Raw genomic sequence first — 21,576 nt, 5'->3', positions numbered from 1 at the left:
AACTCCAGCCCTGACAGCATTTCCTACAATAGCTCCATTACGCTTATTATTGGACATAAATCTGCGAGGCGCCCCGTTTTCCAAGCGTCACACGTTTATTTATTTTGCAGATTACAGCGCGCTCAGAGAGGTGAGGGAATATTTAGGGCCGAGCGCTTATCAGTCGAGCTCGTAGCCCCGCATCGGGGTTTAGAGTCTGAGATCCATCATACGGCGATCCTCGCGGCAAACTCGCCATATTTATTCCCCTCGTATTTATTATTATTTATTAAACCACATTTCAGCCATGAAGTGTCCTGATGGTGCGCCCTCATCCTCACTCCACACGCAGGTCAATAAAGGTGATTAAACGCCATCGCGCTCCTGGAGAGCTGGCTTTCTGTAATGCTTAGTCGTCTTAAGTTGTGTCGAATATTTAGGGAGTTAAAAGACAATAAAAGAGCTCATTAGAGTCATGAAGAGATTTAACATAATCAGCAATAAAAGAACACAAGAGCGAGAGCAGATATACTGTAACAGCATAAGATGAAATAGAATGAATGGAACAAAAAAATTAATAAATAAATAAACTAAACTATCAAGAAGAAGAAAAATTTATAAAAGATAAAGGACAAAATAAAAATTACATTAATAATTTAAATATAGTGTTTAAAGAGAAATGAACAGAAATGAGAAAATAAATAAATAGATATTTTGGGGTAAAGAAAACAAGAATGATCTTAACTTAAAAAAAAAAAAGAAAGAAAATAATACAAATATATTTTAAGAAGAAAAAAAATCAGGAATTGAAAGTTAATAAAAAATATAAGAAATATAAAAAAATGTGAGCAAGAATTAGAGTAAATACAATAATAATAATAATAATAATAATAAAACAAGAACGTGAGTGCAGCTGGAATGTGAGAAAAGCAAAGCAAAAATATATAATAAGGAATATAACAATTTGTAAAAATGAAGGACATCTAATATAAAGTTTACCAGAGGAAAAAAAACCAAGGAGATACAAAAAACATGAATGAATATAAAAGTTTAAAAGGGAAAAAAAACAGGAACAAAGAAATAGTTTCTCACTTTTTAATAAAAAAGTTTTTAAAGAAAAACTATTTTAAAAAGTGTGTATAAATAAACTAAAAACAAAATATAAAAAACATTTTAGCTTATTTATAAATATACTTTAATTCACCATCTGATCTCAGTTAATTATTAATTTTATTATTTTCAATTAATTAAAATCAGAGCTCTCTTTCATCACATCGGTGTTGGTGGACTTCCGTGTGGACGTTTTGTTGAAGACGTATGGAAGAGGACAGCGTGTGGCGTCCGAGTCAGGGCTTTAAACAAGCATTGTGTTTATGAAGGTAAAGCAGACACATCAGTGCTGTGGTACAGCTAGCACACGGCCTGCAGATTTAACCTGAACACGATTGCGTGGTCCGGCGTTAAATCTGTACTCAGGAACGACAGGTGAAGAGCGAAAGGGAAAGGAATAAAAATAAATAAAAAAAGAGAGAGATGCTGCTCGGCTGAGCCTTTAAAGTGTGTCTCGGTATTCCCGGGCGCTCGCGGCGAGCACGTCCTCGGAGTCAAATGCAGCAAGGTGAGAAACACTCCCCAATCACCACACACACACACACACACACACACACACACACACACACACACATACACTCTGGAGTGAAGGATGCGGAAGAGGGAACAATTTACCGCAGGAACAAAGAGACACGCACCGTCACATCTCTGTCTCAATGCCTCAAAGCAAACACACCTCAGAGGGAGCTGACATTAACAGGGCCGAATGAGTTTCCCGTTTCGCCGTCATGCTCGTGTCTACAGTTTTATATTCTGATTGAACTCCTCAGCTCTTAACGAAAGGAGCTCCGGCCTGGAATCCGGCGCTCTCCTGATCTGTTCAGTCTTAATGGCTCGAGGAGAAAGTCGTGGTGTCGAAGTTTGAAAGGTTCGAATGCGCACAAGTTCTTCATGAAGCCCGCGCTCTTTGAGGACCCTTGAAGTGTTTGTGTGTACACGTGACAGCTACTGTCTAAGAGCTAAGAGCTGGCACTTCAAAGCAAAAAGCAAAAGGAGGAAAAGAAAAGCATGGTAAACAATGTCCCCTCTCTCTGTCTCTCTCTTTCTGAGTTTTAAGGCTTATCAGCGTTTGGCTCTGTACTTTTCCTTTAAGCTCCCTCAGCCTCGTCTCGCACTTCTCATTCTCCCGGCTTTACTTCCTTTTTAATGTTCTTTAAAAAGAAACCGCTTTGAATCCTAAATCCGGGCTGAGATCCTAAGGGTGTCTATGAGTATATGTGTGTGTTTGCATGCTTTTTAGTTTACAGGCAATTTGACTGGTTTTATTTCCTTCCCCGGTGTCTCTTGGCACGTTTGGAGTGTGTGTGTGTGTCTTCACTGTTTTGATCAAAGCAAAAATCTTAGAGGAAAAAAAGAAAACACGGACTCCCGTTATCATTTATCAAGGCACGATAATCAGCAGGTTGTTACATCGTTTTATTTGGAGTTGCCCACAATGCATTTCGCCCGGCGCGTGCCAGAGCTGTAACAGTGAGTATACACAGTGCTACTTTCCACAGCTGAAATCTGGTGTTGGGTGCATCGTATATTTCTTTCCCGTCATTTGAGGTTTTTACCACCATTTTCGAAGTTCATGCACTTTCCTAAACCGCACGGCTCGTTTTAAGAGCCGCCGATGCGGCCACTTCTCAACTAAACCGCCCCTGCGTTCCCGACACTCTTCTGTGCGCATGTTTAATTCTGAAAAAATGAGCCGTTTTCATCTTCTGGAGGGGTTTTTGGAAAATCTGTTGACCCCTTAAGTGCTCCCGAGTGCTCGAAACAGAGTGTGCTAAATTATGAAAAAATCTCCCAGAGTGCCTTTCAGCGGTAAGAGCCGTGACCTACGGCGCAGCACGTTTAATCTCTCCTCGTACAAAGTGTAGTAACGTCTTTTAATATGTGTGATTTTGCCTGCTCTGTATGTATGTGTGTGAGTGGCAGCTGTGACACGACTGGATTCGGTGTTTGAGCTCCTCTGTGTCTTCCTCTGATCTCGGATCAGATTTGCACTCAGGATGATAAGTGACCAAACCCTAAAGCAGTCCCCAGATCAGCGTGATGGTGTCAGACACAGATGGAGGCTCAGGTGGACACTGGTGGGGATTGATTTAGCCTCCCTCAGAGGGGAGATGAAGGGGGTAATCAGCGCAAACAGGGGACCGGACAGGGTAATGAAACGGGACCGCTCTCTAATTGGTTTGCGTCTCTAACGCCAGTTTTCTGTCTCGCTCCCTCGTTTCCTCCCCCCCTCTGACGCCTGTCTGGTTTGCAGCTGACCCTCCGCGCTAACCTTGCGCTTCGTGACTTAATGATCCTCTCTTTTCCCGCCAGGACGTCGCATTGATTTTGTCCAGTGCGCTATTTTTCACACACAGCTTGTTTTTTTGAGTCGAACCGCCATTCTGCTGAGCTGAAGCGTAACTGAGAGACGCTGATTATTTCCTCTTGATGTCAAATACTGATCGGGGATTGCTCGAAGCGTACACAAATCGACCTGCTCGACTCTGTGAACGGATGAAGTGCCCACTAGTCAGTGTTTTTTGTCCAGCCAGCTTGTTTGGGAGACTCCCAAGGCTGTCATGAAGTCCCTGAGGGATTTAATCCATGTGTTTTGTTTTGCATTTCACGTCTCGGTGCAACTTTTTATCCTTCTATTTTTAGGCCAGTAATAAATAGAGTAAACAGAAGAGAATTCCAGTTGGATATTTTGACCGCTCTTCTAGGCGGAATTGGTGGTGTTTTAATAAATTAATCGGCTTTTGGTACAGACCTGACCTGTATTTCAGTCCATGGTGAAGTAAAACATGCTTGGTTGTCAACAGTGACACTGGTGTTCCAGCAGCTTTCGGGTCATGGCAGGGCTTTGCCTTGTTGGTTTCCATGGTGGGCCTGATCATCTGCATCTGAATTTTCTTTTAAAACCTTGGCAAAGTGGTGGCAACTCCCAGTACGTTTTTATGTACATATTGCCATGATCTTGCTGTTCATGATGCATGTATGTCACTTTGTGGCTGAGTAGTTCCTATTTGTCCTCTAGTTTTGAGAAGGTTGCAAGATGAAAGCCCCGGGATCGTTTCCGAGAAGGCTAGACCCCAAAGTCTGGTCCATTTTGATTCTGCTAATTGTGCCTGAGTCTGCTGGAAAAGGTGGTTTCGAAAAACGAGCACGGATCAACTCGAATATGGAAACCAAACGTTGCTGAAACGGAAGTGGACCCGGCGTCATCAGTGCCCACTGTCTCCTCTAAAATCATAACATGTTCCCAGCCGTAGCAGATGAAATAGAAAGGCACACAAGATCGCCCTTTTTTTCAGTTTTTCCTAGAGTATCAAGAAGCGGTAGGGAGAAGATTGATTTTCCTCGTTCTCTTCTTGTCTTTGTGTTTATTGGCGGCTCACAAACCAATTATGTGCACGCTGACACCTGCTGTATCGGAGAGTGAAGATACACAAGCGTACCCGAGTACGGAGAGAAATAATACTGTGACTGCTTGCCTGTGTGGGAGTGGGGCGGGGAGAAACAAGCACGGGTTCCTGGGCATGGTTTAAATCAGTCGTTTCTAGTGTAAGAGCGCCTTCAGAGATCCTCTGTAGTCGACACTGTTTGTAGTTAAGGTTATATATGAGCTTCACACCAAATGTAGGTTAGATCTAAAGTGGTAAAGAAGTCTCGACTAACTGTCAGCCGAGTTTCCTGCCCCAGCCGCCCCGGTGGCCTGGATTTCATCAGTCACCACTCATAAAGCCTGTTGCTCTATTTTAAGCCTTGTCCAGACTCCAGAAATGATAAGCGTAGTGGGTGTTTGTGATGTATATATCGTCCCTCTCCTTTTTCTCCCCTCATGCAGTATGTAGAGTAATAAAGGATGAAATATCTAACGTTAAAGTTCTGCTCGAGAACATTACCTACGGAAGAACAGTTTATTAGAATTATTACAGTCTATTAGAAAGTCATGATCGATATGAACTGTGGGGAATGATTTATATGTGAGCATAATTTAATTTTTCTGTCAGGGAGAAAATAAACGTAAACAAGTGTGTTATTGAGTTTTGTTACTTTAATAACCAGGCCATATTTCGTGTCTCGTGTATTTCGAGTCTTTCACTGCATACGTTTCTCTCACACCGTACTGTACGTGCCATGTGTGCGTGTATGTGTTAACCGGTTAATGGGAAGTTGTCTTGGAGTAATAGAGAAACCTGTTCTTCTTCTTCCCGTGGGAAAGAGTAAACAGCGGGGAATGGGTGGATTCCTCCGAGCAGCACGGTGCCGCAGTCGCTCTCCGCATGAGCCGTGTCCTGAGCACCGATCCAGATAAATAAATGATCAAAGCCTGAAGGCAGTGTGCTGCTTCAAAGGGAATACATCCATGATGAGAATTGTGTGCGTGTGTGTGTGTGTGTGTGTGTGTGTGTGTGTGTGTCCAGACACAGTTCTCACCGTGTGCAGGTGTGCATGGTTTCTATCCACTGTCCTCCTCCACCTGCTCTCCTCTGTCCAACGTTTACCTCCTTCCACCCCTCTCTGCTCTCCCCTAAACAGTCATGTGAAAGACCTCGACCCAGGTTTCAGAGCTCGGCATTGATCCCATACACAGTTTTATTTTCCTCCAAAAGGTGAATTTTGTCTTTCTAACATTTTTCCTGTCTTTCGCTTTTTCTCCTCTAGCCAGTGGGACATCTCTCCTTTGTGTCAGTCTGTAGCGGAGGATGTCCGTTCTCTAACTTGTTCTGCTCCACTAACCTCTAGGTGTGTATAAAAATGCTGTTTTCAGTTCATTATTAGTATTGGTTGCAAATTGTCACGTCCATCGTGGTGTATTCTCTACGTGCTTGTGCATTTTGCATCTTTATATGACCCAGCGAGTGGTTGTGCTGCCATGTTTGTGGTGCGTCATGTCCTGACTGACTGTTTATTTATTTATTTATTTATTTATCTATTTATTGTTTATTGTTTTTAAACCTGGCTTTATCCGACCTCGTTCTGTAACCAGTGCACAGTCCGAGCGGACATGGAGGAGTACGAGGCTCGTTCTGCCGCCAGCATTCTGGCATCGGTTAAAGAGCAGGAGGCGAGGTTTGAGCAGCTGACACGGGCGCTTGAGGAAGAGCGACGCCACGTCTCACTGCAGCTGGAGCGCGCCAACGTGCCACGGGCCGACCACCTTCCGTGGCAGCAGGTGGTCATGCAGGTAAACCAGTTGATTGGGAGAAGAACATGAGCCCCATCCATAACGTCACGCCGTCTTAGTGAAGCTCTGATGTAAAATCATTCCATTTGGTGAAATTGGGGTCTCTGGTTGCAACCGCCATTATCTATTACTTTTTCATAAGCAATCATCTCCTTCCACCAAACCATGCCCCTATTATTTTCCTGCCACATTCACCAGACGTTACCTTCATCAATCCTCATCTCCACTAAGCCTCAGGATCGTCCAATCTCCTGTTTCCACTAATTCTTCTTCAACCTTCACCAATCTGCACTTACACAAAATCCTTACCTCCATTAATCCTTAAATCGTCCACTCACCCGCTTTCACCAATTTTTTACTTCTCCAGCGATCACCTGCCTCCACCACTCCCTTGCCTGCATCAGTCCTCACCTCCACCTTCACAAATCCTCATCTTTTACACCAATCCTCTAGACCTTAACATTTCTTGCTTCCCCCAGTTTCCTGCCTCCACCGGTCCTCACCACTTCCACCAACCTCGTTTTTACGAATCCTCACCTCCTCCACCAATCTTCGCCTTCTACCCAATCTCTACCCAATAGTCCTCATCTCCTCTGCCCCCACAAATCTTCGTCTCTTTTACCAGTACTCTGCCTTTACCAGTCCTTGCTCCCACTAATCCTCTGCCTCAATCAATCCTCACCTCCTCCACCAATCCTCTGGCTTTAAACAGTCCTCGCCTCCCATCAGTACCCACTTCTATTAATCCTTGCCTCCATTAATCCTTACTGTACATCCTCTAATCCTGAGCTCCTCCAACAATCCTCTGCTTTAACCAGTCCTCACCTCAATCACTCCCCAGCTTTTCCAAAAATCCCTCTGCATTTACCAGTTCTCGTTCAGTCCTCTTGCTCCTTCACCAATCCTCTGCTCCACCAGTCTTTATTGCGACACCATTCAACCCCATCCATATGTTTTTTTCTTTTATATCACTTTTTTCTTCATTTGTTTCTCTTTAAACTGAGAAAGAACAGCCCTCATCTGTTTTAAATTGTCACATCATCGATTTCCTCCCACCTCCCTGTCTAAGCCACAGGCTGTGGTCACGATTCCCACTTTGAGGACACACTTGCGCACACACACACACACACACACACACACACTATTTTGCATCTCTGTGTGTGTGCTTCCAACCAGCTACAGTTTCCTTCCTGCGGCATAACTGCGTGTGATGCACTTGCCAATTTAAAACCAATAAAGAGAAAATTGAGTGTCAATCTATTTTCCATCGGTGCGTGCCGAGCCCCTGTCACAGGCGAGCCTTTTCTGACGATCTCCATTTCCTCAGCAGCCCTGGCATCCTTGCCTGCTCATAAAAGTCCAAACATGATTAACATCACGGTCTATAATGTGACAGCTCAGAAATTAGCCTTTTCGACAAGACGTTAATTTTCTTAGCCGACGCAAATTGGACGCAGTAAGTCTGGACGAGTGTAGACGTCTTTTACACGTCTAAGTTATTCGAACTTGAAGTTATTACCCTTCAGACGTTGGTCATGTTTGCTAAAAAAACTGAACAGCTTTCTTAAAAGCTCCATAGTTTTGTGCACAGAATGCCGAAGGATGGCAGTGAATCTGTCAAAAAATGTATTCTGCTTACTGGGACGGGAAACACAGGAATGAACGAGTCACTGATTCTGTAGCCGTGAGCGGCGCCAATGACTCACGCCCACCTCTAGCTGAAAGACTTGTCCGTTTTACATTGAGCGAGCAGTAAGAAATCACCTCTTGAAGCACAATTCAAGTGGACTGTTAAAGCGATAAGAAGTATGTGGTGAACTCTGTTTAAAGAAACAAACTTGAACCACATAACGCATAAAATTCGATGTTACAGACATCACCTGATCCAGGTCTTAGTCTCTCTCAGACAGATCCAGTACTCAAAGCGTCCCACTCCATAACCACAACTCGGTAACACGGGCCATGGTTCGCAATCCAGGTTATGTGAAGCGGCGTACAGGCGTTCTGAAAAAGGCCACTCGACTTTCAACTTTCGCTTTCTTTTTAGCCTCGGCGTCGTCAGCACCGTTGATGATTTTACTTTTTTTTTTCGAGGTTATCTGTTTAGCGCAAAGCCATCATGAAAAGATCCACCCGACATTCGCTTTGTGACTAGGTTTCTAGATCATATGCTGCTCTGAAGAAAAGGCTCACCAGATCTCAGGGTAAAACTTGTTCAGAACAGCAATCTTATGACTACAAGACTTATTACACGCTTCCTTAAGACCGATTTTTTTAAAACTCGTATCCCCTTTACACAATGGAAGCCCAGTGTGCCAAGCATCGGACACAAAGGTCACATGACCTTTATAAATCAGCTGCTTAACAATGACGCTTACTTGTGTGTCTTGAGGAAAATCAACACCTTGTCTGAATGTCTGAACTGTTGGTGGAGTTTATCTGAGGGGTCGCGTTCGTCCGCCCCTCTGCCCCCTCCACGACCTTTCATATATGAACACAAATTTCAGTGCTGGTCTCAGTAAAGTTTTCGGTCAGAGCTAAGAGTACAGTTGTGTCACATTAACATTCATTCTTGTTATTTTAATTTTTTTTTTCCTTAATCAGGAGGTATTTAACATCCTTCCTCCTGCACCCGACTATTTCCTTTTGTTTACAGGACGGGTTAAACTTGCTATTGTGTCCCACACGCAAACACGCGCTCACTTCCCCCCTCCTTTATACATACAGCTAGCATGCTCACTCTCCCTGAGTCATTTATATTCATCCCAAGGCCACAGAGACCGTCCTCGTCCCCTGGGCGAACTCTAAACTCCAGACTCTTAATGTTCAATCCACCAAATTACGCCATATTACAGCATTCGCCTCCCTCCGAGCTCCAGACTTCAGAAAGCCTGTTTGTTTATGCCGTGCTCTTGTCCCGTCCTCTAGGCACGGCGGTTTTTAGCTGCAGCTATAAAGGGGCGCACCGTTAGAAGGAATTCCAAACCTTCACCGAACCTACAGTATGATCTCAGATTTCCGTAAAGCACCCTCATGTGTTTAAAATAAGGCTCTTGAGTCTTCAGGAGTCACTGGAGGAATGTGACCTCTGCCTCCCCGGGATGCGTCCATAAGCAGCGCGTACACTTAAATTAAAAACAGTCTCAGTTTGACGGCGCGGCTCGATCAGGCGGGGGGGCGTTCACAAGAGGCATGTCGAAGGAAGTGTGTGAAGTGGACTCGAATGCACCAGGGCTGAGCTTTAAAGATGAGACGAGATGAGATGAGATGCCGGTGATGATCAGCTTTCTCAGACAGACTGTTATTGTTATACATTATATTTCCTGTGTCTCTCTCACTTTCTCTCACACACTCTCACTCTAGAGCTGATTAGCGTAAGCTGTCTCCGTATTTTTTTCAGATTTTTTTTTTTAGATTCACACTGTGGGGGAAACGGAGATAAAGATTTAACATGCTATTTCATTCCTACGTTTGTTAAATTATTCTGTCGCCCTGGCCACAATCACGGCCAGCGTAAAAAGACCCGAATCAGGGTTTCGTAATGCAGGTCACGTGATCACGTTTGTGTTAAATATCACATGGCATCACTGCGCTGCACTGTATTTATTTATTTTTGGTTCTTTCATGTCCAGTGTTTGCTGTTTTCCACATAAGAGAGAGAGACTGTTCATTTCTTTCATGATCTCATAATGATGTTGATCATTAGAATCCAAATCTGTGTGTGTATCTAAGAAAATGCAATGTGCATCTCTGTCTCTGGAAATGTGACCAGAATGATGCAAATGCTTCTAATGTTATAAATAAGTCTGTATAGGGAAATGAAAAAAAAAAGAAAAGGTTTCACTTTCAGTGGAAGCTTTATCTAAATATATATCTGGACAGATGTAGGGATGAAAGGGTTTTTTTTTTTTTTTTTTAAGATTGATTACTAAAAGTAATATGACTCCTTGACACTGAGTGGACGTGACGAAGCTGAATGAATCCATGAATCTCTCGGAGAACGGAGGAGAATGAACAGATGAGTCATTAAATCGCTCACTGAATGAAGGACGATGAAAAAAAATGAATCAATAAATCACGCAGTGAATGAATTTAAAAGGAATAAATCACTTAGTAAATATAAGGAAAGATGAATGAATGAACCCAATGAGAATCACTCCATGAGTATGGGGAAGACGAATAGATGAACTGGTGCACCGTGATGAATTGATGATTTAATGAATGAATGGAGAAAGATGAACGAATGAATCACTCAGGGGAAGATAAAAGGGAGATAATTGAGCGATTTAATGAGTCAATCCATGAGTAGGAGAAGATGAATAGATGAATCATTGCATTGCTGAATAAATAAAGCAACATTAATGGATGATGTAATGAATCAATGAAGATGAAGTAATGAATCCTTCAGTGAATGAAAGAAGATGAACAAATAAATCTTTAAATCACTCCATGAATGAAGGATGAAAAATGAAACCTGAGAATAAAGGAGCATGAAAGAAGTGAGTGAATGAATGAGTCATTGAATCACGCAGGGAAGAAAGGAAAAAGGGTGAATCACTCCATGAATGAGGAAGATGGAGAAATAACTCAACGAATCACGCAGTGAATGAAGAAAAGATGAAGAAACTAATCAATACATCACCTGGGGAGTGAATAAAATGAATGAATGAATTGATCAATCACATAGTGAATGAAGGAAGATGACCAGCTGAATCACTGAATGAACGAAGCTGGAAAAAAAATCAATCATCAAATCTCACTGATTTGATGATTGCATAAAAGATGATGTGATGAGCGAGGGAATGATTGATAGGCTTTTATTGTCACTTCAACCTGATACAGTTCAGTACACAGTGAAAGGAAACAATGTTCCTCCAGGACCAACGTGCTACATACAGAACATAGAACATACATTAACAAGAACTAACTCGCTAACTAAAAAAACGAATTAGCTGGCTAGCTGAGACGAGACAGATTGACGTGACATCATTAATTAACAACAGAACAACTAGCTAACGTGGAGGTCTAATTAGCCAGCTAGCTATTTATTCCCTCAGTGAATAAAGGGAGATGAATGAATGAATCATTCAGTAAATGAAAATGAGTAGATTCATGAGTCACTAATTGAATGAAGGAAGATGAAAAAAATCAATGAATCACTTAAGAAATTAGCGATAAACGAGTTAATTAATTGTACCTGTGAATCAGTCAGTGAATCAATGACTCACCCGTCAGTCAGTGCGTGACACTGTAATCGTGTTGCTCGTTAATTTTCATTTCTTTGTAACAAAAAAAAAAGATTTTGAAAAGAAAAAAAAAACTCAGTGTCTCTTTTGTCCCTATGCGGGAAGTCCTGAAGAGTTAAAGCTAAACCGTTACCGACGTTAGTGAAAGGAAGGATCCGGACGAGGCTTTCTACAATGTTTTATATATATATATATATAATTATATATATAAAGAGTGCGATGAATGAATGACTTGCTTCGATTCCCCGACACAGAAAAAAAAAAGTATCTCTTTAAACATTTCTGGCCCTAAACATTAAAATTCATTCTCACACTCTGAGTAATGTCTGGAAATGCTCTTACAATTTTATCAGACTGGAGGACAAAAGGACAAAGCTCAGACACAAAGGAAAGAGAAAGAGAAAGACGGCAAAAAATGAAGGGATGAAGAGAAAAGTTGCCCCTCTATTTTGCCAGGATTGTGCTTTTTTGGCACGTTGGTGAGGTGGAGTCAGACTCGCTCTCTCTCTCCCTCTCTCTCTCTCTCTCTCTCTCTCTCTCATGCTCTCCCTCTCTCTCTAATGCTCTCTCTCTCGCTCTCTCTCTCTCATGCTCACTCTTATGCTCTCTCTCTCTCCCTCTCTTGCTCTCTCTCTCTCTCTCCAGCTGCGTCCGTCTGTCAGCCCCCTCCTTCCCTTTTTCTCTCTGCCTCGTCGGCTCAGATGCTCAGAGAAGAGCAGAGCGAGGGAGCAGGAAAGCGTTACTCTCACAATAACTGGACAACTCGGATAGAATTCTCTTTCTCTCTCTCTCTCTCTCTCTCTCACACACACCCCTCCTCTTTCTGTTGTTCTCCTCCTCCCCTCCCTTCTCACTCGACCCAGGGGTTTTGTTCTCCAGGCTGGAGCAACTTTTTTTTCACACGGTGTTCGTGCATGAGTGTGTGTGCGTGCAGGTTTTTTTTTTTTGGTTTGTTTTTGCATCTCGGCTTTTTTCCTGCGTGGATTCTCTACCCTTGAGCCCTCGGAGCATGCGAGAAGCGGGACGCGGGAGGAGGAGTAGTGCACGCGTGTGATGAAAGGATGGCCACGCAGATCTGAGCTGCTTATCTTCCACGCAGCGATTTAGGACACACACAATCACGTACACACACACACACACAGGCTGAAAGTTTGCTCTCACTGTGCCTGCGTGCGCACGGGAATCCAGCCCAGCCATGCCCGCCGAAGTCAAGCAGGTCAGTGTGAGGGAATTTACTCCATGATCCATTTCATTTTTTTTCTTCTGTCTCTCTGTCTCTATGTCTCTATGTGTTTCTATTTCTTCATAAATCTCTCGGTGCGATGACTTAAATGCCACCTGATTCTCGCACAGCAACAACGCACGGTTTGTTTTAGCGTGAAAGCCAGACTCAACGCTCACGTGTGAGAAACGAGTGCTCAGTCTTGTGTCCTAGGAACGACGATGACGAGCGTGAGCGATGGAACGCAGTCTAGAAGATTTAGCACATCTGGACACTTGGTTTGCTGTGAAGAACACCGTGCCATTGTTTCATCGCTTAGCAAAGGCGTAAGGACGTCGAAGGAATGTCCTGTCTTTTTTTTTTTTTTTTCTTTTTCCCCCTTGAAGCACGTTTGTCTTAAAAGAGCCGTTTCTTCCCACAGCAGCTCCTTATTTCACCCATATCGCACCTTTTTCTTTTAAAAGCCTGCCAGGATCGATTGTTCAATTCAATTCAATTTTATTTATATAGCGCTTTTAACAATGGTCGTCGTCTCAAAGCAGCTTCACAAAAATGGAAAGAAAATTTATGGAAGTGTGAATGTTTGAGAAAAATGTGCCTAGATAATAATGAGATTGTCTCTGATGAGCAAGCCAAGGGTGAAGGTGACGGTGGCAAGGAAAAACTCCCTGAGGTGGCAATAGGAAGAAACCTTGAGAGGAACCAGACTCAACAGGGAACCCATTCTCATCTGGGTGATAACAGATAGAGATGATATAACATCATGTGTGTTATGCAGCTGAAAGTACAATATAACAGAAATTCTTTAAATTAACATAAAGTCCAGTTCAGCATAGGGATGAGTCAGTAGGTGCAGAGGGCAGATGGGGTCTGGATCACTGGAAGCACAGGAGCAGGATGTGTAGCTCCAATCATCGTAAAGCAGAATCTAGCTGGAGCTGGTCCTTCTCTGGATGCCTCAGGATCCTCGCAGGGTTGGCCTTTGTCTAATGAAGCTGGTACAATCTCCAGATGCCTCGGCATGGATAGATGTACTGGAGTATGAAGTTATGGGAGTTACGTGTATGCCAGATTAAAGAGATGCGTCTTGAGTCTACTTATAAACTGGGAAACTGTGTCTGAGCCCCGAACACTGTCTGGAAGGCTATACCAAAGCTTTGGAGCTGAATATGAAAAGGCTCCACCCCCTTTTGTAGATTTTGATATTCTAGGAACTACAGTACCAGAAGTCCAGAGTCTGGGGCCTGATATAAAGACAGCAGATGTTTAAACTCTTTAAGGAAATCAACATAGTGTATGGCCCTGGGGGTCTGTACACAGTGGCCAGGGTAAAATATAACAAGGGTTTATGTTGTATCTCTCTGAGTGCAACATTAATTATAACCACTTCAAATGCGTTAAACCTGGGCCTTGTTTCCTGAGTACAATTACATCATTGTAGGTAGTTGTGACACGACCACCAGCTAGACGGGGCTCATGCTTATGGAGATATCCTGGGGTAGAATTATTCAGACCAATATATTCATTTGGTCTAAGCCAGGTTTCGGTGAGGCAGAGTGCGTCAAGGCAATAATCTGAGATCATTTCATTAACAATAAGTGCTTTAGGCGCAAGGGATTCTGATGTTGAGGAGTCCAAACTTTAGAGGTAGATTTCGTTGACTTATTTGGCCTTTTTCTGGTTTTCTGGTTATTGGATTGTTTCGAGCAAATTTAAGGAATTTATTCTTTTTTCTCACTATTCGGGGAACAGACACAATTTCTACAGGGCAAGCTGTGTGTGTGCGTCTGACATGATGATTGTTCCCAGAGTCTATAAAGAAGTTGGCACGGAGACGCATTCCAGCGGCCGTTAATCTGTGAAACGACTCTTTGCACCGCTCCCGTTTGTGTTCATGACACCCGAGAGCCCCGGCGGCTCAGCATACACCGCTCCATGGAAAAAAGAAAAAAAAAACGCCTAACATGCCCAATCGTGAACTCTGACCTCAGCATGTGCAAGATTCCTCACATACTCGGCAGTCCAGTCATATCAGGGCACTTTTATTCCCACCTGTCTTCTGCCTTGAGAGTAACTGCGATTCCTTATCGAACCCGAGACAGAGAAACAGACCGCTGCACACTGCAACCTGGGCTTCTGGAGCTGCATCGTGACCAGGTTTGAGCTTCACACGCCCATATCTCAGCTGACACGTGATGACGACAGCGATGATGTCATTCTTAATCAATCGAACGCTGTGGATGAACACGGGAGCGATTGTTAGATCGGCGCCTTCACTTCCCTTCCGACTGGGTCGAACTTTCCTCACAGTGTGTTCGTCATCAAGCTGATCCTGGAACAGTGGAACAGATTTAGGTTTTAATAATTAGAGCTGTGGTTTTGTGTGTGTGAGTGGGAATAGAGAGATTTATTTATTTATTTATTATTAGTTTGTTCTTGGTCCTGATTCGCTTGCCTTCTGAGCCCCGATGTCTGGAAAGAAAATAAGACGAAACACACTCCTGCGTGTGGATCGATACTGAAGGGATTGTGTACGGCGGATGCACTGACCCGGAAACGGCTGATGGACCCCCTGAGGCTGTGTGTCTGATAGCCGCGTGTGTGTGTGTGTGTGTGTGTGTGTGTGTGTGTCTTCGAACTAATGGCTATATATAAGTGGATATAAGCTTCTAAGAGGATCTCCTCCACTTTTAGCTCTAAGCACTTTTTTGTTTTTTGCTTTGTCACTGATCTAGGATCAGTGGGAATTTGGCTGTTTATAGACTATAAAATCCTCAGGACTGATCCGAGGTCAGTGTTTCCTCATAGAGAAAATACCATGAGCTCTGTTGTATCCCGCTTGGCAAGCTGGACGTGAAACTGATCGAGCCTTGTGGTTTCTCATGACACCGACACACAATCACACACACACACACACTTAAACACACACACACACACTTAAACACACACACACACACTTAAACACATATGCGCACACAGCATGACTGTAAATAGCATACACTCTTATATACACAATGAGCTGTGACACACACATTAATAGTTTGGAGTGTGTGTGTGTGTGTTAAAACACAATGTGTTGTTGGACCTGCAGTACATTTAACCAAATATCAGTTTATTAATTAGTTTTATAGAAATTAAAAACAGATAAGATATACATTTGACAGGGAGGAAGGTTTGGCCTGTTTTCATTAATCTCCTGCTGACCTGTGTGTGTGTGTACGAGTGTGTACGAGTGTGTACGAGTGTGTGCGTGTGTGTGCGTGTGTGCGCGCGTGTGTGTGGTGACATGGGGAGAGATCAGTAAGTAATCACACTCTTATTAAATGATTTATCTGATAGAATCGCCTTTTAGCACAGAAATACAAAAACCTGTGTGTGTGTGTGTGTGTGTGTGTGTGTGTGTGTGTGTGTGTGTGTGTGTGTGTGAAGAAAAAATGGTGTGAGGAGAGGTTTTTTTTTTATCTTGTATCATATAAACAAGGGTACAGCTGGGCCACAAATCAAGATTGATGACACACACACACACACACACACACACACACACACAGTAGCAGCTCTGTATTGGAAAGTGAAAGGACAGCGATGGACAGGTTTCCTGGTTTTGTCCTTGTTTGTCCTTTTAGTTTTTTATTAATCAGTTACACCACACACACTCTCTCTCACACACACACACACACACACACACACAGAGTTGCGTAAGAATAAAGCAGCGCACTTTGAACTTGAGAAAATGTCTTTGACACGAGCACAATCGGGAGTTCTTTACACTGACGTAAGATCAATGTCTTTGTGCTGCGAGACACTTTTTCCATCCATCAGCGTCCCGGATCGATTAAGAGCCAGTTCATTTCTCCCCCCCACCACACACACACACACACATACACACACCTCCTCCTCACCCCCCCACCTTATCCCTCGCTCCACTCCTCTGTCAAAAAAAAAAAACACCCAGGGCTCTTCTGACAGACACATAAAGGACATTTTTACACACACACACACACGCACACATCTCATTTCTTCTCCGTCCCACCAGCCGGGTTGAGAGGCCGTGAGGAGGGGGGACGGGGGGGACAGGGGGGGTTGATGTAGGCGCGAGCTCCTGAGCCATGTTAGCACGTAGCCCCGTTCAGACGTTTCTCAGTGCCTTCAGTAATCACGGTGTAAATAAACCCACCATCTAAAACCACCGTCGGTTTTATCCGGATGCTGTTACCATGGAGACGCTCACATATCAGCACAATCCGAGCGTCACTTCTGACCAATCGGATCCCGCGGCCGTGTTTTGGGATGAGACGGATATAAATACCACGCGAGGCCCTGCGTTGACCTCGCCCTCCCGCCACACGTAGTTTGTTTTTTTTCGCGCGGAGCTTGACATCCTTGCCAAAAATTTGACACACACACACACGATGATGGAGCGTTTAAAATTCTCCAGAGCGAACAGGCGTGTGTGTGTGTGTGTGTGTGTGAGCCGAGTGTGATTCCCCACATGCAGCTTTATCTCTGGACGCAGGCGCGTTACAGGAAGCGGACCTCCAGAGAGCGCGTTTTACTGTCCGCAGTAACGGAGGCTGACTCGAGTCCAATCTGCCTCATATTATTTGTTCCTCAATCCTTTTTCTTTCTTTCTTTTTCTCTTAAACCACTCTTTACAAACTTTTAATAGATATAACAAAAAAAAACTTTAAAGCAAATCACCTAGGAAACCAAATTACCAAATTATAATTAAAAAAAATCACTTTCTGTACAGCAGCATGGAAACAATCAGCAGAGAGAGAAGGAAGCCGTCATGTGCTGTTAGCTCGGCTCACTGAGGCTCGCTTTCTTTTTCTTTTTTTTGTGTGTTTTTTTTTTCTCTCTTTCTCTCTTTAACAGCCAAATGTCTCGTTCCCACCAGGACGCCAAAGAGGAACAAAAGCGAGAGGCGCGCTTCCGACATTCCTTTAAGGCTCTATTGAGTCGTCTAATGAACCTCGACTGGTCAGTTTCTCTCGCTGTCTCGGCTAAACGCCACTGTCTTACTCTCTCGTCTCTCTCGATCTGTCTCCTGGAATAACTCCTGAGGAGAACTTTCCTTAGAGATCCTGTTCTCTTGTTTAGGAGCGTGGCAGTTTGAGTCCTCCTTGACCTGGATCTCAAGGGGTCAAATCTTTAGGTTTTAACCCAAACCTAAAGATTTAAAACATTTATTTTAGTCTGTTGAAGGTGAGACACAGAAGCCCACACGTCCCTTCACTCAACTCATGATTTTATTTGTATATTACTGAGGAGAAGAACAAGTTCAAGGCGGTTATATTTTCAAACCGTGCTTTAGACTGTTGGCCAAATGGATAACCTCGAGCCTGATTCCTCCTCATCCTCCTCATCCCCCCTCTCCTCTGTCTGCCCCACTTTTGGAGCCTTAATCCATTAAGCCTGGTCTCAGCCACGCCCACTGCAGCGTGTACAAACCATATCCATCTGCAAGAACCTGCAGATCTCCCAGCCAGGTCTAATTGTATCCGTAGCTTCTGCGCGCTTCTTTTTCCTTCCCATTGAAAGAGGTCTAAATCATAAATAGTTTTTTTTTAAAAACTGAATTAGTAAGTTTAGTGATTTTTCTTCACTCGGTGTAGTAATTAAGCACGCGTTTTATTTATTCACTCTTGTTGTCTCAGGGTAACGATTTTGACGCACAATGAACTTTTGATTAAGCTGGTATGGAGCGAGCTGAAATAAAGGACACGGAGAAATGAATTTCATTCGCGCTATACTTAGGATGAATAATGTATGGAGGCGAGAGGGGGGATGGAAATCGCAGAGAGTAACGTCAGATATATGCACTAAGCATCAATTAAACAGGGGCTTCCGCATGACGTCAGCTCGTACCAGAGGGACGGCGTGCCCTTTAGGGTACTGGCCGGCTGAGAGTCCCGCGTTTGAGCAGAGTTGGTAATCAGACCGCATCCGCACATTTGTAGTTCAGGGAAAAGGGCAAGCGCTGTGGATTAGGCATGGAGGACCTTTGTAGCGTCTCGAGCATGGAATAGAAAGCACTTCCTGTGGACCTGATCCAAAATGAGCTTTGCATCGCGTCCTCGAAATTGTTCAGGACGTCGCCCGTGAGATAACACGGCAACTGCAGCCCACAGTTAATTTATTATTTTTTTCTTTTTTTGTGACACACGAGAATGCTTTGAAAAACAAATACTGAGCATTTTTTTTTTTATTTATTTATTTTAATGTTTTTTTAAACTTTTTTTTCCCCTCTCAGGTCAGACTTAACGCTGAGGATCCGATTGATCCAAAGGTCATACAGAATCTCAGCACAGTTTTCCGTGATCACGGGGTCTCAGACGCAGTGTTTCGTGAAAATTCCCAGCAACGTGTTTCCCAGATCTTGTGGAAAATGTTCCAGCTAATGGCTAATGTGCAAAAAAAAAAAAAACTTAACATCACATGAAGAATAGTTATGAAACTGATGAGATTTCTCCAGGAACGTCTGACAACTAATGTTAAGAAGAAATACCAATCGACATGTTTCTGGAGAAATTTCAGAGATATTAAGAAGAAATACCAAGCGTGTCCCCTCTCAGAGCGTTTTGTCGCTAACGAGTGTCTCTTTTAAAAAAATAAATTAATTAAAAAAAACCTGTTATGATCCCATCAATGTCATTTCTGAATTTAAGTTACATAATTATTCCTCATGTGACCCGCAGTTTGTTTTTATCGCCATTACCAATTAAACACTAGCGCCACATCTGGAGCCCCTCAAACAGGGGACAGCGTCCTTTTGGCAGGCGATGTTTTGGCACCGTGTTCGGACGCTGGTGCTTAGATGGAGGTGACCTGCTACACGGAGCAGCGCTTTCGGTTTGAGTAATGTTTTGGGGAATAAACACGTTGCGATGTCATTGTCCGTCGTGAGACATGTAGCCTTGGTGTTTTTTTTTCCTCTCAGTTACACTAACTCAAGGCTGATTTCTTTATTTTTCTTTATTTCTTATTTTCTTTATTTTCTCCCAAACGCTGTTTTCATTTCTCTGTTTCGTCGCAGTGATAAGCCTTGTTTTTCTGCTCCTCGCATGAACATTCCGGAGGTTTGTTGTTCCCTCTGTACTGTGGTGGTGGTGGTGTTTTGTTTTTTTTATTTCCCCTGCTAGGATATCCAGCCCTTGTGGTCTTGTACACGTACTGTATTTGCAGCAGGATAAGATGTTCTTTGTCTCTGAGTCCAGTGTAGGTTATGCCTCGAGGTCTCTCAGCCCCTCGACACTAAGGCCTATGTGGAGGTTTTAGTTTTTGGAAAAACCCTCGACGTTCCGAGGGGCTACAACAACAAGCCCGGGTCGTCTTATATTCTCGCTAAAGCTTTCAGATTATTTCAGAGTGGTCCAGGGCGGAAATGTATACATCGAAGAAACGTCCAAGACAAGCAGGTTTCACGTCTGGACTTTATTTGGTCCGGTTTATCTCTAACACGCTTCATGAAACCCAACACGCCGGATGATGGTGGGGTTACGTTTTCAAGATTAGTCACCGTTCTTGGGTTAAAAAAACGTTACAACAAAGAGGTGATGAATTGGAAGTCAGCGTATAAGACGCTCACAGGGCCGTCGTGTCAATCGATTGAACGCTTCGCTGTTGTCCTCAATTTCCCATCTGACTCCTCCTTCAGCAGCCGCGGAATCCGATTCATGTCCTCGGGGACAGGTGCGTGACTCGGGGACCACCCAGCCTGCCTCGAGTCTGACTCACCGTGACTCACTCTGAGTCAGTGCTTGACTCATCCCCCTCATTACTCTCCTGTGTGGTCACTGTTGGGGCGTCACAAAGGGGGCGGAGTCACAGGCAGTGTTTGGGTTTTTTTTGCGGGGGACGGGATGTTTTGGAGAGAGTGTTAAAGTGCCACCTTATTACACTGTCTGAAGGTATTTTATTTTATTTATTTATTACTTTTTTAAAAAGAAAAACCCTTCAAAAAAACACAAAGTTGTTGTGGTGGTGTCGTGTTATTCATGTTCATGGGTTTTTTTTTTTAATCTCTTCCATTGTTGCGCCTTTTCACTAACTGCAATGAGCAAGCACATTCCCCAGGGACACACACACACACACACAGGGAGAGTGAGAGAGTGTGTGTGTGTGTTTTCACTGAAATTAAGCCGGCGCCCCCAGACCTGATCCCTACACAGATTAGATTAGCAGCATCAATTTAGATTCAGACCTGCTGCAGCCCTAAGACAAGGTATGTGTGTGTGTGTGTGTTTGTGTACGGTGTATGTTTGTTTGTGAAAATAGTTCTGTGTTTTTTTTGTTTGTTTGTTTGTATTTTTGGGAATGCAGTTGTAGTCTATTTTCAGACACAGAAGGGTGTGACTCCTCTGTGAGATTGCGTTCCTTCAGTTTGTCCAAAAACTGTCTTGCCGTCGTCGTCGTCGTCCCCCGACACACACACACACACACACACACTCTCTCTCTGTCTCTCTCTGTTCAATATTCCAGGGTTACAGCATCTGGAAACAGGCCCACACTTACCCGACACTTTAGTGCTTTATACCAGGTCTGGATTCTGATTAGAGGAAGAGGAAGGGGAAGGAGCATTGCATTCTGGGTGACACCGGAGAACAACACTGACCGAGACAAAGACACTACAGTAGATTATGTTCTGATGATTTGCGTTAGATGATTGTGTTAGAGGGTTTCATTTTGGTGTTTGTTTTTTTATGAAGGGTCTTTTCGCCCTTTAGGTTCAAAGGTCATCCTTTTTTCTTTCTTTTTTTCTTTTTTAGTAACCCTGCAAAAAGTTCCTTCAAGGACACTGCATAATTACTGTAAGCAGAGAAATCTCTCTTCCTGTGTTACAACCT

At 43.5% G+C, this 21,576-nt stretch overlaps 1 protein-coding gene across 7 annotated transcripts in view; it reads left to right on the top strand.

Annotated features, from left to right (window-relative positions):
• arvcfb (ARVCF delta catenin family member b) overlaps nucleotides 1–21,576 on the top strand; it is a 96,749-nt gene that overhangs the window by 19,394 nt on the left and 55,779 nt on the right. For 5 of the 7 annotated variants that reach the window (XM_053480475.1, XM_053480479.1, XM_053480476.1 and 2 more), the window contains exons 2-3: nucleotides 5,740–5,820; nucleotides 6,065–6,262. The exons of 1 other annotated variant lie outside the window; for it this stretch is intronic. In XM_053480475.1, the coding sequence (XP_053336450.1) occupies nucleotides 6,083–6,262 (180 nt within the window). In that variant the 5' untranslated portion in view covers nucleotides 5,740–5,820; nucleotides 6,065–6,082. Of the gene's footprint in view, nucleotides 1–5,739; nucleotides 5,821–6,064; nucleotides 6,263–12,429; nucleotides 12,725–21,576 lie in introns of those variants that run through there. One more of the 7 variants, XM_053480480.1, reaches the window with a different exon arrangement.

This window comes from Clarias gariepinus, chromosome 21 (assembly GCF_024256425.1).
Source record: "Clarias gariepinus isolate MV-2021 ecotype Netherlands chromosome 21, CGAR_prim_01v2, whole genome shotgun sequence".
Lineage (NCBI taxonomy): Eukaryota > Metazoa > Chordata > Actinopteri > Siluriformes > Clariidae > Clarias > Clarias gariepinus.
This window is presented reverse-complemented; position numbering and strand designations above follow the sequence as displayed.